Source organism: Rana temporaria, chromosome 5, assembly GCF_905171775.1.
Source record: "Rana temporaria chromosome 5, aRanTem1.1, whole genome shotgun sequence".
NCBI lineage: Eukaryota > Metazoa > Chordata > Amphibia > Anura > Ranidae > Rana > Rana temporaria.
In genome coordinates this window covers 395183565-395199437 of record NC_053493.1, presented here as the reverse complement: position 1 = coordinate 395199437, position 15873 = coordinate 395183565, and the positions used below count along the sequence as shown (strand labels likewise).

General features: G+C 47.7%; 1 protein-coding gene across 1 annotated transcript; it reads right to left on the bottom strand.

Annotated features, from left to right (window-relative positions):
• Positions 1-319: 319 nt before the first annotated feature.
• Positions 320-4991, bottom strand: LRATD2 (LRAT domain containing 2). Its single transcript, XM_040354959.1, has 2 exons — positions 4736-4991; positions 320-1500 (listed from the first exon to the last, which is right to left on the bottom strand). The coding sequence occupies exons 1-2, from the start codon at positions 4810-4812 to the stop codon at positions 666-668; spliced, it is 912 nt and encodes a 303-aa protein (XP_040210893.1). The 5' UTR covers positions 4813-4991; the 3' UTR covers positions 320-665.
• Between the last annotated feature and the right edge of the window lie 10882 nt (positions 4992-15873).

Genomic DNA, 15873 nt, shown 5'->3' with positions numbered 1-15873 from the left:
AAGGAAAATACGCTGTAAGGTACGGCGGCGTAGTGTATCAGAGATACGCTACGCCGGACGCAACAATGCGCCAAGCTACGTGGATCTGGCCCTAAATTTATAAAAACGCAACCAAGAGTGAAGCCATTGCCTTTGACAATCAGATTTTCATCCTTCTTCCCTCTAGGAAAACAAAAAAAGATGGATTCTGATTGATGGCTACAGGCAGCAGCTCCCCGCTGGCACACGTTTTCCCTACAATCCCCTCCATACAGCTCATCCCTTGGAGACCCTCATCAATGCACATATATGACCATCGGAAGAAGTCGACAACTCTGGATGCCAAAATACAAAATATTTATGCATAGTGCTGAAATACACGATGCTTGGATTAAATCACTAAGTACACAAAAATATATATATCAACGTGATTGGTTCATGAAATGCGATCAGATCATCTAAATCTCTTATAAAGCTATTCATTGGCTCCAAACAAAAAAAAGAAAACTGTAAACCCGTCTCTACAGTAAACCAGTAGAGGAGGAAGGCTGGGCTGCGGTAAGGGTTAACGTCAAGCCAAAACAATCATCAGCTTTCCTTTCACATGTGATGTGAATTAAACAGCCGCTGAAAACGGCCTGAAGGGCTTAGAACAGCTCAATTTCGCAGCCTTCAGTTTTAATCCGTCAGTTAGCGTTATGATCGGTCCTGACCTCGTCATCCCCGTGCAGGTGGTTGGAGAGCTCCTGCAGCACGGCCGCCTTGCCGATCTGATCATTCCGTCTCCTCTCCATGATTAAGTCCTCCAGGCTCTGAAACTCCAGCGTGTGGCTTTTCTTTTCCGAGAGCTGGATTTTAAGCCTGTAAGGCTGCTTGCCTATCCTGATCTCACCGCCGATCTTAAACTCCCTCTTGCCGTAGCGGCACCAGGCAGCGAAGCACTCAGAGTTCCTCCAGCTGAGCTCCTGCTCTTTGGCCCCCACTTGCTCCATAGCGTTCTGGACCACCATCTCCGGAATGAGGGGTTTGAATTTGTACTGGTCGTTGACTATCCTGCCCCTCCTGCCCTGGCTGGCGTCGGTCATGAAGCTGTTGGTGATCTCCAGTCTGTATAAGTGCACCACTTGGAAGTCCCCCACGTACACCACCCAATGGGGATATTGGTTCTTGGCTACAAACTCCACCAGGTCTCCGGGCTTGCATTTGTTCAGAAGGTTCTCCGGGGAATAGGTGGTCGTCTGCTCTCCGGAGCCGAAGCCCTTCTCGTAGATGCACTCATCCCTGTAGTAAACCGAGCACTCCACCTCGTTGCAGTGGTCGTACTGCAGATCTTCCTGTAGGTTTAGGGTGCCCTGCTTGACGGAATCCTGCACCGGGTCCTCCAAGTCGTCGTCGTCCGCAGAGAAGATGTAGGAGACCCCTATCCTGGGTCCGTCGTCCTTGTCCACCCCTGTAGGGTCCGCAGTGGGCACTTCTTTATAACTTAGGTGGGTCAGTTTTTCTACGTGGTTTCCCATCTCCCTGCAAAACAACAAGCACCCATCAGTACAGCCTCTTCCACCTGTTGCAGCAGCTAACCAGTCCTGTGCGGCAAGGTGCCGTGAAACCTGAGCTTGCATAAAGAAAAGCATACACCCCAGAGACAGCGGATGGGCTGCTTTCGTTTTCAACCGCAGCTGCGAGTATATTAACCCTGCATGTGCCAGACCAGTTGAAACATAAAAATTGCAGCACAGGTTAAACTAAACCCACCCCTTTAGATCTGATATACCGTAAAGATACAGAAACCAACTACTGCTCTACAATTTCCTTGCCAAAAAGGTTTATTGATTACACAATACAATTAAAGTACAGTACTTACATGTACAAGGATATAGATAAGCAAGCTCTATGAGAAAAAAAAAAAAAAAAAAAAAAATAATATATATATATATATATATATATATATATATATATATATATATATATATATATATATATATATATATATATATATATATATATATATATATATATATATATATATATATATATATATATATATATATATATATATATATATATATCCCTTGAATAAAAAATAATATAAAAAAGGGGGGTTGCCATCTGGGGCCCTGGGGACCTCCGGGCCCCTTACAGGTGTACTGCCTGTACCCCCCGGATGGCGGATATATATAATAAAAATGTATTTATATTAAATAAAAAAATAAATAAAAAAAAATTACCCATGTTAAACTACAGCACACAATCTAAATTAACTGTTGTATGTTACTTTACCATGCTAGTATAAACATTGTAGCTATTAATACCTATCAAAGGTTTTTGTATAATAAAATGTATAGGTCTAGTATGTATTAATATAGAGCTAATATGAGTAAACAAAAAATTATAAAAAATTTAAAAGAGCTCTACAATTTCCAATACAGTTCGTAAACTATAGCAATTTCTGCCATAAAACAATTACATAATAACCTGTCTAGATTTCTCTGATATCTGCAATGTATAAGCAGGTTGTTGACAAACACAACACTTGAAGATTCCCCTATTGAAATCTTAGGCTAGCAATCCAGGTTGCACTTGCAACATGGTCAGTTGGACATGACCCCCCAGGACATGGGTCACCAACATTTTTTGTTAGCATTATGGACCCTGGATAACTGCAGTCCCCAGAGGGATCGCGTCACTGGTATGAGTTTGGGGACAGATAGATGTGGTCATAATGGGATTACAAAGCTATTCATCTGGATTTCACTTGCGACATGTTAAGTGGGACATGATCCCTAGCGCATGGGTCAAACACATTCTTGAACAAGACACCAGAAAAAATACAATCCTCAGAGGGATCCCTTCACGAGTGTGGGGGCAGGTAGATATGCAGTCATAACAAGATCGCTAGGCTAGACATCCAGGTTTCACTTGGACCAGGGAAGGGGGGACATGATCCCTATGGCGTGAGTCACAAAATGCATTTTTTTTTCTAGCATTATGGACCCACGGAGAACTACTGTCCCCAGATGGTATGAATGAGATCAGATCCCTAGGCTTGCAATCAAGATTTCATTTGTGCTATGGTCAGTGGGACATGACTGCTAGTGCAAGACCTTTTCCAAGATTAAGGACCCTGGAGAACTACTGTCCCCTTCACCGAGTATGGGGACAGGTAGAAGTCCTAATGAGATCCATAGGCTAGACATCCAAGTTACACTAGTGACATGGTAAGTGGGACATGACCCCTAGGACATTGATCAAATACATTTTTCAGCATTATGGACATTGGAGAACTACTGTCCCCAGACTGTAAAAGTGTGTGGACAGGTACATACAGTCATTATGCGATCCCTAGGCTAACAACCAAGATTAAACTTGTGCCTAGGTCAGTAGGACATGGCAGTTAGTGCATGGGTCATCTAATACCTTTTTCCAATAATCTGGACCCCTAAAAACGTTGGTTCCTAGAGGGATCCCTTCACCGAGTATGGGGACTAGATAGAAGCAGTCCTGATGAATTCAACAGGCTAGCCATCCATGGTCAGTGAAATCCATAGGCTAGACATCCAAGTTACACTTGTGACATAGTAAGTGGGACACGATCCCTAGGACATTGGTCATCAAATACATTTTTTCATCAGTATGAACCCTGAAGGACGGTCCCCTCCATGGGGGTATGGGGAAAGCTGAAGGACTGTCCCCTCCATGGGGGTATGGGGAAACCTGAAGGACTGTCCCCTCCATGGGGAAACCTGAAGGACTGTCCCCTCCATGGGGGTATGGGGAAAGCTGAAGGACTGTCCCCTCCATGGGGGTATGGGGAAACCTGAAGGACTGTCCCCTCCATGGGGGTATGGGGAAACCTGAAGGACTGTCCCCTCCATGGGGGTATGGGGAATCCTGAAGGACTGTCCCCTCCATGGGGGTATGGGGAAACCTGAAGGACGGTCCCCTCCATGGGAGTATGGGGAAACCTGAAGGACGGTCCCCTCCATGGGAGTATGGGGAAACCTGAAGGACGGTCCCCTCCATGGGAGTATGGGGAAACCTGAAGGACGGTCCCCTCCATGGGAGTATGGGGAAACCTGAAGGACGGTCCCCTCCATGGGAGTATGGGGAAACCTGAAGGACGGTCCCCTCCATGGGAGTATGGGGAAACCTGAAGGACTGTCCCCTCCATGGGGGTATGGGGAAACCTGAAGGACTGTCCCCTCCATGGGTGTATGGGGAAACCTGAAGGACTGTCCCCTCCATGGGGGTATGGGAAAACCTGAAGGACGGTCCCCTCAATGGGAGTATGGGGGGGGGGGGGGTTGATGTAGTTATAAAATTGCTAGGGGCATGGGTCAAAGATATTTTTTAGCATTATAGAAAATGTTTTGAACCCAGAGAACTACTGTCCCTGGAGGGATTCCATCACTGAATCTGTGGACAGGTGGAGTTAGTCATGATGAGATTGCTAGGCTAAGTCATTCAGGTTTCCTATGCAACACAGCCAGTGGGACCTGATCCCCAGGGACATGGGTCATCATGGTGTAAACCCGGAGAAGTCCGATCCCTGGAGGGGTCAGGTCACTGAGTGCGGGGGACAGGTGGATGCAGGGACAGGTGGATGCGGCCACTGAGTGCGGGGACAGGTGGATGCGGCCACTGAGTGCGGGGACAGGTAGGTGCGGGGACAGGTGGGTGCAGCCATAGGGAGCGATAGTTGGAAGTTCAGCAGCTCGTCGTCCAGGCAGCAGCAGCGATCGGAAAAATACAAACTTACCAAGGCACGGGCTGGTCGTCTCCGTCGGGCCGGGCTGTGTGCGGGTCTAGCTGATCTGCGCTCCGGGGAGGAACCATGGACGGAGCATAACGGCTGGACGGGGAGTCCGCATCTACACAGCAGATCCGGATCAGCTCCTCTACACCCAGCACACCTATTGTAGGAAACACGCTTCACTCCGCCAGCCTGATCCCCTCCCACCCCGGGCGGGCAGCTGAGCCCAGAGGAGTGACAGCTTAACCCTCTGCGAGCCTGCCCATAGACAGCTGAGCCTGCCCATAGATACTGCTGATCCTACCCATAGACAGCTCAGGCTGCCCATAGAATAGACACTGCTGAGCCTAACCATAGATACTGCTGATCCTACCCATAGAAAGCACAGCCTGCCCATACACAGTGATCAGCCTGCCCATAGACACTGCTGATCCTACCCATCAGTGTTGCCAACCTACCAGATTGATATTTACTAGCACGACACCCAAAATTTACTGGCACAGCCCTGTTTTTCACTGGCATTTCACAAAAGTTACTAAATAAAAATTTTATGTGCGAATTTCAGTATTTAGGCTACAGACAAGTACGCTAGGCAAATAGTAATGTGATAATATTAAAGCGGATGTGCCACGGTAAAATAATATTAAAAGCCAGCAGCTACAAATACTGCAGCTGCTGACTTTTAATATGAGGACACTTACCTGTCCTGGAGTCCAGCGCTGATCGCAGCAGAGCAGGAGCGATCGCTCGTCTCTCTGCTGCTCCCCCCGCCATCCACGCTCAGGGAACCAGGAAGTGAAGCGCTGCGGCTTCACTGCCCGGTTCCCTACGGCGCATGCGCAAGTCGCGCCACGCCAGCCGATTGGCTCACACGCTGTGTGCTGGGAGCCGAGTGTTCCCAGCACACAACGGGGGGGGGGAGACGGGATGTGACGGAATGCCCGTCTTTTGCCCGTGAATGCCGGGCCGGAAGTGGGTGCAAATACCTGTCTTTAGACAGGTATCTGCACCCCCCTCCCCCCTGAAAGGTGTCAAATGTGACACCGGAGGGGGGGAGGGTTCCGATCAGCGGGACTCCACTTTAGGGTGGAGAACCGCTTTAAGGTAAAAAAACATAATTTGGTTATTTTCGATATAATAAGGGCAAATTAGTCACATCACCCCCTACCTCCACCCCCCTCTGCCGCCAACTACCCCTGCCTTCACCCCCCTCTCCGGTGCCACAATCTCCCCCTGCCTCCAATCTCCCCCTGCCTCCAATCTCCCCCAAGCCCCCTGCCTCCAATCACCCCCTGCCTCCATCGTCCCATGCCTCAACCTGCCCATAGACATAGCTCAACCTGCCCATAGACACAGCTCAGCCTGCCCATAGACACAGCTCAGCCTGCCCATAGACACAGCTCAGCCTGCCCATAGACACAGCTCAGCCTGCCCATAGACACAGCTCAGCCTGCCCATAGACACAGCTCAGCCTGCCCATAGACACAGCTCAGCCTGCCCATAGACATAGCTCAGCCTGCCCATAGACACAGCTCAGCCTGCCCATAGACACAGCTCAGCCTGCCCATAGACACAGCTCAGCCTGCCCATAGACATAGCTCAACCTGCCCATAGACACAGCTCAGCCTGCCCATGGACACAGCTCAGCCTGCCCATAGACATAGCTCAACCTGCCCATAGACACAGCTCAGCCTGCCCATAGACACAGCTCAACCTGCCCATAGACACAGCTCAGCCTGCCCATAGACATAGCTCAACCTGCCCATAGACATTACTCAGTCTGCCCATAGACATAGCTCAACCTACTCATAGACATAGCTCCACCTGCCCATAAACACAGCTCAGCCAACCTATAGATATAGTTCAGCCTGCCCATAGACACAACTCAGCCTGCCCATAGACACAGCTCAACTTGCCCATAGACATAGCTCAACCTGCCCATAGACATAGCTCAACCTGCCCATAGACATAGCTCAACCTGCCCATAGACATTACTCAGTCTGCCCATAGACATAGCTCAACCTACTCATAGACATAGCTCAACCTACTCATAGACATAGCTCCACCTGCCCATACTCAGCCTACCTATAGATATAGTTCAGCCTGTCCATAGACACAACTCAGCCTGCCCATAGACACAGCTTAACCTGCCCATAGACATAGCTCAACCTGCCCATAGACACAGCTCAGTCTGCCCATAGACATTACTCAGTCTGCCCATAGACATTACTCAGTCTGCCCATAGACATAGCTCAACCTACTCATAGACATAGCTCAACCTACTCATAGACATAGCTCCACCTTCCCATAAACACAGCTCAGCCAACCTATAGATATAGTTCAGCTTACCTATAGATATAGTTCAGCATGCCCATAGACACAACTCAGCCTGCCCATAGACACAGCTTAACCTGCCCATAGACATAGCTCCACCTGCCCATAAACACAGCTCAGCCTACCTATAGATATAGTTCAGCCTGTCCATAGACACAGCTCAGCCTGCCCATATACACTGTGCTGTTCCTCCTCAGTTGTATCTAGAGCAGTGTCAGCAGGGTTGCAAAGTGTCCCTAGAAAAAAAAACGTAGACTGCCTCTCTGTACTGTGATCGCGGGTGGAAGGCAAAAATCAAGTCCGCAGGACTGGCACATGCGCTCCCCCGGCGTGTAGCGCCCCCACTATCACATGCACAGACCGATGTGCAGGTACGTCGGTTTGCGCAACCTTGCCACAGTATATATGCAAAAGGCGGTCAGAAAGTGATTAATAGAGCAGATAAGTATTGAACCCCATGTCAGGTTTTTATACCTGTGTCACAACCAGGCCTGTCACGACAAAGCAAGCAAACCCAGCAATTGCTTGGGGCTCCGAGCTGGCCTGGGACCCCAAGCAGGGCCCTTGCCGTGCTTCCTATAAATGCTGCAGCCGCCTGAGTGCTCTATAGAGAGCCTCAAGGTGTCTGCAGCACTGCTGCCTCTCTCGTCACTTCTTCCCCTTCCCTGTAGTGTGGCCGAGCTCCTCTTCCTTCCTCCTGTCAGTCTGGCCGGTACCGCGCGTTACAGGAGATTCAGTTTCCTTTTCCCGGCCGGACTGACAGGAAGTGCACACGGAAACAGGAAACTGAATCTCCTGCTGCGCGGTACGGTAGGGAAGGGGGGGGGGGTAAAAGAAACATAGGGGGGTGTAAAAAAAACATGGGGGGAGTAAAAAAAACACGGGGGGGGGGGGGGTTTGGAGCCTCCATGTCCATTTTGCTTGGGGCCCCCAAATTCCTTCAAAGGGCCCTGGTCACCACTGAGTATATTCACCTTCTATTTGTCCTGACGGCCATTGTCACCAAGAATGAAAGTGATGGGCAATCCAATTTTAGCTGTCATAGGAAAAGGAAATAGAAAGGTAATATTTCAATGGGAACACCTGTTCCAGTAACAATTGCAAAGGGGAAGATTCCCCACCCACTGAAGAGATTATTATTATAATCGTGTATCGCTCACCCCCGAAGGAGCCGCTGGTTGATTTGGGATCGGCGTATTAAGTTACCAAGTTCTTCTGTCTAGGGGTGATACCTGTGAGTGTGGATGAAAGAACAAGTGTCCAGCCGGTAGCGTGAGTTTCCAATGCTTTATTCCCAGGCCAACAAGGCCAACATCAACATGACACACAGTAGAGAAAGAGGTTGATGAGTAGGAAGAACTTGTAGCATCAGGCCTTGTACATCAGAAGCATAGAGAGCAAGCCTGCTCTCTGCACAGATAATTCAACACGTCGCCACCCTCGCCAGGGTGGGTAAGTGCCCTTTGGACAGGCAGTTAACTCGGACCTGGCAGCCAAAGGGTCAGTCGCAATAATCCGATCACTGGGAGAAAACAATGCCTTTGCCACAGGCGGAGTAAATTTTCTTAGTATAATCGGAGTATAAGGATAGTGAATCCTCCCAGTAAGTCTTACTCTGTAGGATCACCCACTGACAGCAAATATAAGGTACCTGTCATGTAGCGTGGTGATCGGATCCCCGGTGGTTAGTCCAGGCCTCGCAGACAACCTCTGCACTCAGGTTCCCACGAGCCAATCCCCCCACCGTTCAGCCTCCAGCTTAGGATCTAGAACCCAGCAAGCCGCTGGGGTCCCTTTCTTCATCAAAAGAAGGCTCCGCAAGGTGCACGGCCTCAACCCGGCAAGCCATGAGGATGGGGCCCGCGGATGCGCACACCCTGAACGTGGATGCAGCACCTGGAACTCGGGCCCCGCAGACTAACCAGAAAAAATGGCCGGTGCCCCAGATATACCCCCCCGCCAGCATGCCCAAAGAGGGAAACTCCTCTGATTGGCTGCTGGGGAAGGATGGTTCTGTCAGAACCCCTATAGCGCCAACTGTCGCCCAGGGGTGGCAGCGCACCCCTGGACACACAGACTGACCCAGGAGGCAGTTCTGAACTGGCAACAGCACAAACTAACAATCAGTGAATGGGAGCAACTGAAATCTCCCATTCCCCACTAACTTTAGCGTAACGCCCCTCTAATTTTAAAGGAGGGGGGGGGGGGCGCTACAATTATAATACAAGGTTTAAATAGCAAAAACAGTTTGCACAGCGTTTACCAAATTAAAAGTAGTAAGTACAGTTACAATTCAAGAAAAGAGGGTAGGGAGGGCCCAGCTTGTAAGCGCTCACAATACAAATGATTTCCTCTCACTTCCTATTGTGTCTATGAAAAAGAAGTCAACGGGAAATCTTCCGAATAGTACACAAAAAAAACAAGGGTGAGGGTTTTTCTAAGCTTCGTGATTGAAGCCACCAAAAGATAGAACAGTCAAACACTCATACCTCAGTCAATCCATTGAGGAGTGTGTCCAGTAGGTGGGTGGGGAGGTGATAAATATTTGAAAGGCCTTTCCATTGCGTTCTTTCTCCTCTGCAAGGAGGGTTCCACGTTTTATAGAGCTGCTGCCCCTGGGAGGCAGCTATTGTGAAACAGAAATTGCAGTTGGGCCTCAGCTGGTTCTGGGCTGAGGGCTTGGAGAATATTGCTTTTTTGTTGGAGGTCACTGTCTTGGAGTTCTGGTCTGCAGAAGGATTTTTTCTGCAGGCTATCATTCGGGCCTTTTAAAAGCATTGGTGCACCTACTGCACAATGCCTATTGGGATTTGTAGTGTAAGGAGTCTATTCATGCTTTTATATGGCTGCCATCTCAAACTACAACTCCCAGGATAATCAGTGCTTTACATAGAAGACTTTGGGCTTGCTTGACTTCAGCTCTTCCCCTGCTGGCCGGAGGAGAATGGTGCAGCATAACATTAGTATCTCGGTGGAGGCAGAGAAGAATAAAAGGCAATGGCCCGGATTCAGATAGGAGTTACGACGGCGTATCTCCGGATACGCCATCGTAACTCTGAGTTGCGGGGTCGTATCTATGCGTCTGATTCATAGAATCAGTTACGCATAGATATCCCTAATATCCGACCGGCGTAAGTCTCTTACACCGTCGTATCCTAGGCTGCATATTTATGCTGGCCACTAGGGGGGCGCTTCCGTCGATTTACGCAAGGAATATGCAAATTAGGTAGATACGCCGATTCAGAAACGTACGTCAGCCCGGTGCATTTTCTTACGTTAGGCTTTTTCCGCCGTAAAGTTACCCCTGCTATATGAGGGGTATCCTATGTTAAGTATGGACGTCGGGCGAGCGTCGTATTTTCCGTCGATTACATCGTTTGCGTAAGTCGTTCGCGAATAGAGCTGGGCGTAATTTACGTTCACGTCGAAAGCATTGGCTTTTTGCGGGTTAATTTGGAGCATGCGGACTGGGATACGTTCACAGACGGCGCATGCGCTGTTCGTAAAAAACGTCAAATACGTGGGGTCACATGTAATTTAGATAAAACACGCCCACATCATCCACATTTGAATTAGGCGGGCTTACACTGCACCACATACGCTACGCCGCCTTAACTTAGGGCGAAAGTTCTTTCTGAATACGGAACTTGCGCCCTAATTTACGGCGGCGTAACATATCTGAGATACGTTACACCCGCAGATAGATACACAATTGTATCTGAATCCGGGCCAATGTCTCTTTTTCCATATTGCTGTAGCCCAGCACCTGGCTACTGCAGCTATAATAATTTGTGCTAGAAATACAGTCCCTTGAAAAAGTATTCATACCCTTTGATAGTTTTTCTTCTCATGCTGTTAGAGGGACATCAGTCCCGATCAAGGAGAGCAGTCGCCTGCTCATCTGTGCCACCTGCAGGTGCCATTTACCACTGCGCAACAGTGCCGCCTACCAGTGCCCACCAGCGCCACCTACCAGTGGCCATAGTGCAGGGGTGTCCAAACTTTTTTCAAAGAGGGCCAGATTTGATGAAGTGAACATGCGTGAGGGCCGACAATTTTGCTGACATTCTTTAAACCATTAAAATTTGGTCTAAGTGTGTTTGCCCGAGCAACTAATACACGGCCCAACAAGAATTATCTTGCCTTTGTGGCTGTGTGTGGTAAACAGATGAGCTTGGGGGTGTTATTTGGATATACCGTATTTATCGGCGTATAACACGCACCTTCACTCTAGGAGGGAAGCACTCGTTCCCCCCTCCCTGTTTCCTCCAAGTCAGCACCGATAAATACAGTATATATCCAAATTACCAGGGGGGCCACATTAAACTGGAACAGGGGCCGCAATTGGCCCCCGGGCTGGACTTTGGACATGACTGCCCCAGTGCCACCCATCAGTGCCCACAGTGCCACCAATTAGTGTCACCTATCAGTGCCACACATCAGTGTCATCTACCAGTGCCCATCAGTGCCACCTATCAGTGGTACCTATCACTATCAGTGACACCCATCAGTGCCACTCATCAGTGCCACCCATCAGTACCGCCTTATCTGTGCCTATCAGTGCCCATCAGTGCAGCCTATGAGCACATATCAATGAAGGAGAAAAACTACCCGTTTGCAAAATTTTATAACAAACTATGAAACATGATCTACCGTATTTATTGGGGTATAGCGCGCTCCCGCGTATAGCACGCACCCCTAAAGTTGCCCCGAAATTCCTGTAAAAAAAATGTTATAAGATTTTATTACTTACAGTTTTGGTGTCTTGCCTAGCGTCCATCGTCCGGTCCGGCGTCCGTCAGCAGCCTCGGTGGTGTCCTTCCGGCTTCTCCAGCGCGCGCCTCAAGTCGAGTCCCCGCTTCCCACGCTCAGTTCGAACATTCGGCAAGGCTCGGCTTCGCTCGTGCTCACGCTCTGTGACGTTTATGTGTGAGCACGAGCGAAGCCGAGCCTTGCCGAATGTACCCGAGTGTACTGCATTCGGTATATGCCGGCGGCTCCATTCAAACTGAGCGCGGGAAGCGGCTATCGGCGTATATAGCGCACCCACGATTTTCCCCTTATTTTAAGGGGGAAAAAGTGCGCAATATACGCCGATAAATGCGGTATTTTTTTGTTTGTTTAGCAAAAAATAAAAAACCCCAGCAGTGATTATATACTACCAAAATAAAGCTCTATTTCTGGGGAAAAAAATGATAAAAATTTCATTTGGGTACAGTGTTGTATGACCGCGCAATTGTCATTCAAAGTGCATCAGCGTTGATAGCTGAAAATTGGTTTGGGCAGGAGGGGGTTTAAGTGCCCAGCAAGGAAGTGGTTAAATTGGGTTTGTGCGCATTAAAGTTAATTTTATTGTACTTTTTCCTGAAAATATGGATTTGATAAACAATTGTGCAAATATCATGTGATATAAATAATTGCAACTAATAGCTTTATATTGTTCAGTGCCTTTGCATTCAGAAATTATATAACATTCTGGAGGGTTTTATATCATTTTATAGCCAGAAAAAAAAAACTGAATGTGAAAGGTTTCAGGGTCTTTTGAACAATCTGATCTGCTGCTCGACTGTTCACTGATTTTCAAGTCGTTCAGCTGTACTGTAAGCTGCGTTACCTGCCATCAGACCTAATCAGTGTAAATTCCATAAATGCATTCCCTATCTTATCAGCCAGCCTCCTGAATTATCTTGCCGCACCTGCATATTCCAGTCATCAGAGCCGGATTAACTATTCTGCTCCCTGCATTCAGCTGCAGACGGAGGATACAGGTGTCTTGCCGCGTACACACGATCATTTTTCGTTCATGAAAAAAACGTAGGGGCAGATTCTCGTAGATCGCTGCATCTCTGCGGTGGCGTAACGTATCTCATTTACGTTACGCCGCCGCAAGTTTTACGGGCAAGTGCTTGATTCACAAAGCACTTGCCTGTAAAGTTGCGGCGGCGTAGCGTAAATCCCCCGGCGCAAGCCCGCCTAATTCAAATTAGGCGGGTAGGGGGCGTATAGCATTTAAATTAGGCGCGTTCCTGCGCCGAACCTAATGCACATGCGCCGTCCCTAAAATTTCCCCGACGTGCATTGCGCTAAATGACATCGCAAGGACGTCATTGGTTTCGACGTGAACGTAAATGGCGTCCAGCCCTATTCACTGACGACTTACGCAAACGACGTAAATTTTTAAGTTTCGACGCGGGAACGACGGCCATACTTAACATTGGTTGCCCCTCATATAGCAGGGGCAACTTTACGCCGCGCAAATCTGACGTAAACGTCGTAACTTCACTGCGTCGACCGCGTGTACGTTCGGGAATTTGCGTATTTTGCTAATTTGCATACCCGTGACAATTTGCATTACACCTAGTGGCGAAAAAAAAAATTGCATTTGAGATCCGACAGCGTAAGAGCCTTACTCCTGTCGGATCTAATGGATATCTATGCGTAACTGATTCTAAGAATCAGTCGCATAGATACGACGGCCCAGATTAGGACTTACGACGGCGTACATTGCGTTGCGCCGTCGTAAGCCCTTTGAGAATCTGGGCCACGGTTCTTGAAAAACTTCATTTAAAATGATCGTGTGTGGGCTACACATCATTTTTCGGCTTCTGAAACGTAATTTTTTTTTTTCTCGAACAAGCTGCATTTTTTAACGTCGTTTTAAACGATGTCGGTTTTTGGGTTGTAAAAAATTATCGTGTGTGGGCTAAAACAACGTTAAAAACCCACGCATTCTCAGAAGCAAGTTATGAGACGGGAGCGCTCGTTCTGGTAAAACTACCGTTCATAATGGAGTAAGCACATTCATCACGCTGTAACAGACAGAAAAGCGTGAATCGTCTTTTACTAACACGGAATCAGCTAAAGCAGCCCCAAGGCGAATGGAACTTCCCCTTTATAGTGCCATTGTACGTGTTGTACGTCACCGCGATTTGTTCATCATTTTTTTAAAACGATGGTGTGTGGGCAACGTAGTTTTTAACAACTTAACGACCGCCGCATGTACATATACGTCCACAGAATGGCACGTACAGGCAGATGGGCGACCCTGCCTTTCCGCGGGTCGGTGGTGGTCCGATCGGGACCCCCCCCCCCCCCGGTACATGCAGCGGTCGGAAATCGTGTGGGAGCGATCCGGGATGAGGGTGCGGCGTTTCTAGCCGCCCCCTTCGTGATCGCTCCCCGGAGCTGAAGAACTGGGAGAGCCGTATGTAAACACGGCTTCCCCGTGCTTCACTGTGGCGGCGTATCGATCGAGTGATCCCTTTTATAGGGGAGACACAATCGATGACGTCAGACCTACAGCCACACCCCCTACAGTTTTAAACACACACTAGGTGAAACATAACTCCTTCAGCGCCCCCTGTGGTTAACTCCCAAACTGCAACTGTCATTTTCACAATAAACAATGCAATTTAAATGCATTTTTTGCTGTGAAAATGACAATGGTCCCAAGAATGTGTCAAAATTGTCCGAAGTGTCCGCCATAATGTCGCAGTCACGAAAGAAATCGCTGATCGCCGCCATTAGTAGTAAAAAAATAATAATAATATAAATTCAATAAAACTATCCCCTATTTTGTAAACGCTATAAATTTTGCGCAGACCAATCGATAAACGCTTATTGCGATTTTTTTTACCAAAAATAGGTAGAAGAATACGTATCGGCCTAAACTGAGGGGAAAAAAAATTTATATATGTTTTTGGGGGATATTTATTATAGCAAAAAGTAAAAAATATTGAATTTTTTTCAAAATTGTCGCTCTATTTTTGTTTATAGCGCAAAAAATAAAAACTGCAGAGGTGATCAAATACCACCAAAAGAAAGCTCTATTTGTGGGGAAAAAAGGACGTCAATTTTGTTTGGGAGCCACGTCGCACGAACGCGCAATTGTCTGTTAAAGCGACGCAGTGCTGAATCGCAAAACCTGGCCTGGGCATTTAGCTGCCTAAAGGTCCGGGTCTTAAGTGGTTAATGATGAAGTTGGAAAAACTTTGTTTTTTGGACATGCTGAAAACAAAGTTTTTTTTTTCATGGCGAAAAATGATCGTGTGTATGCGGCATTTGTCCAGCAGTCTGTCAAACTCTATTTCCTGTGCCGTACACACCATCGTTTTCCCTGTTGTTCAAAAACCCATTGTTTTTTTCACGACGTGATTCCTCTCCAGCATGACTTGCATAGACACGTTCATTGCAGAAAAAACGTCCGACTAAAGCGCGGTGACGTACGACGGGACTATAAAGGGGAAGTTCCTTTCAAATGGCGCCACCCTTTGGGCTGCATACTTGATTCTGAGCATGCGCTATTTTTTTCCCCTCGGAAAATCATACACACGACCGTTTTTCACGACGAGAAAAAGACTGATGGGAAACACGACGAGAAAAAAAAGATGCTGGTTTCATTTTTTTTTTGCGGGCAGTTTTTTCGTCGAGAAAACTGCTATGGAGCATACACACGACCGGTTTTCACGACCAATATAAAAAATGGCAGTTTTCTCGTCACTCCTGTGAACTCCTGTCAATGGTAAATGGTTTGTCTCGTCCATGTAAACTGATACATTCTGCTGGAGAGCTTGGGCTTTTGAAAGACAACAGACTTGCAGGCTGGATCCCCAGATGAAACCAAAAGAAAGAAAGCCTAAAAAAGAAAAGGAATGCAGCCATCACATGTAAAAATTAGTAAGCTGCAATATAATAAATGTTTGCTTTTGGGTTTATTACTTCTTTAACTCAATTTATACTTATAGCCTAATAATGACATTCTGGCGCTTTGTTAGCATTTTATGGCTGTCAGTTCTCATAATCACCGCGCT

Bases quoted from the DNA above. Each gene is read 5' to 3' on its own strand.
- LRATD2 (XM_040354959.1), bottom strand. From the start codon at position 4,812: ATGGTTCCTCCCCGGAGCGCAGATCAGCTAGACCCGCACACAGCCCGG. The intron at 1,501-4,735 runs GTAAGTTTGTAT...GTTGTTTTGCAG, and splicing joins GACGACCAGCCCGTGCCTTG to GGAGATGGGAAACCACGTAG.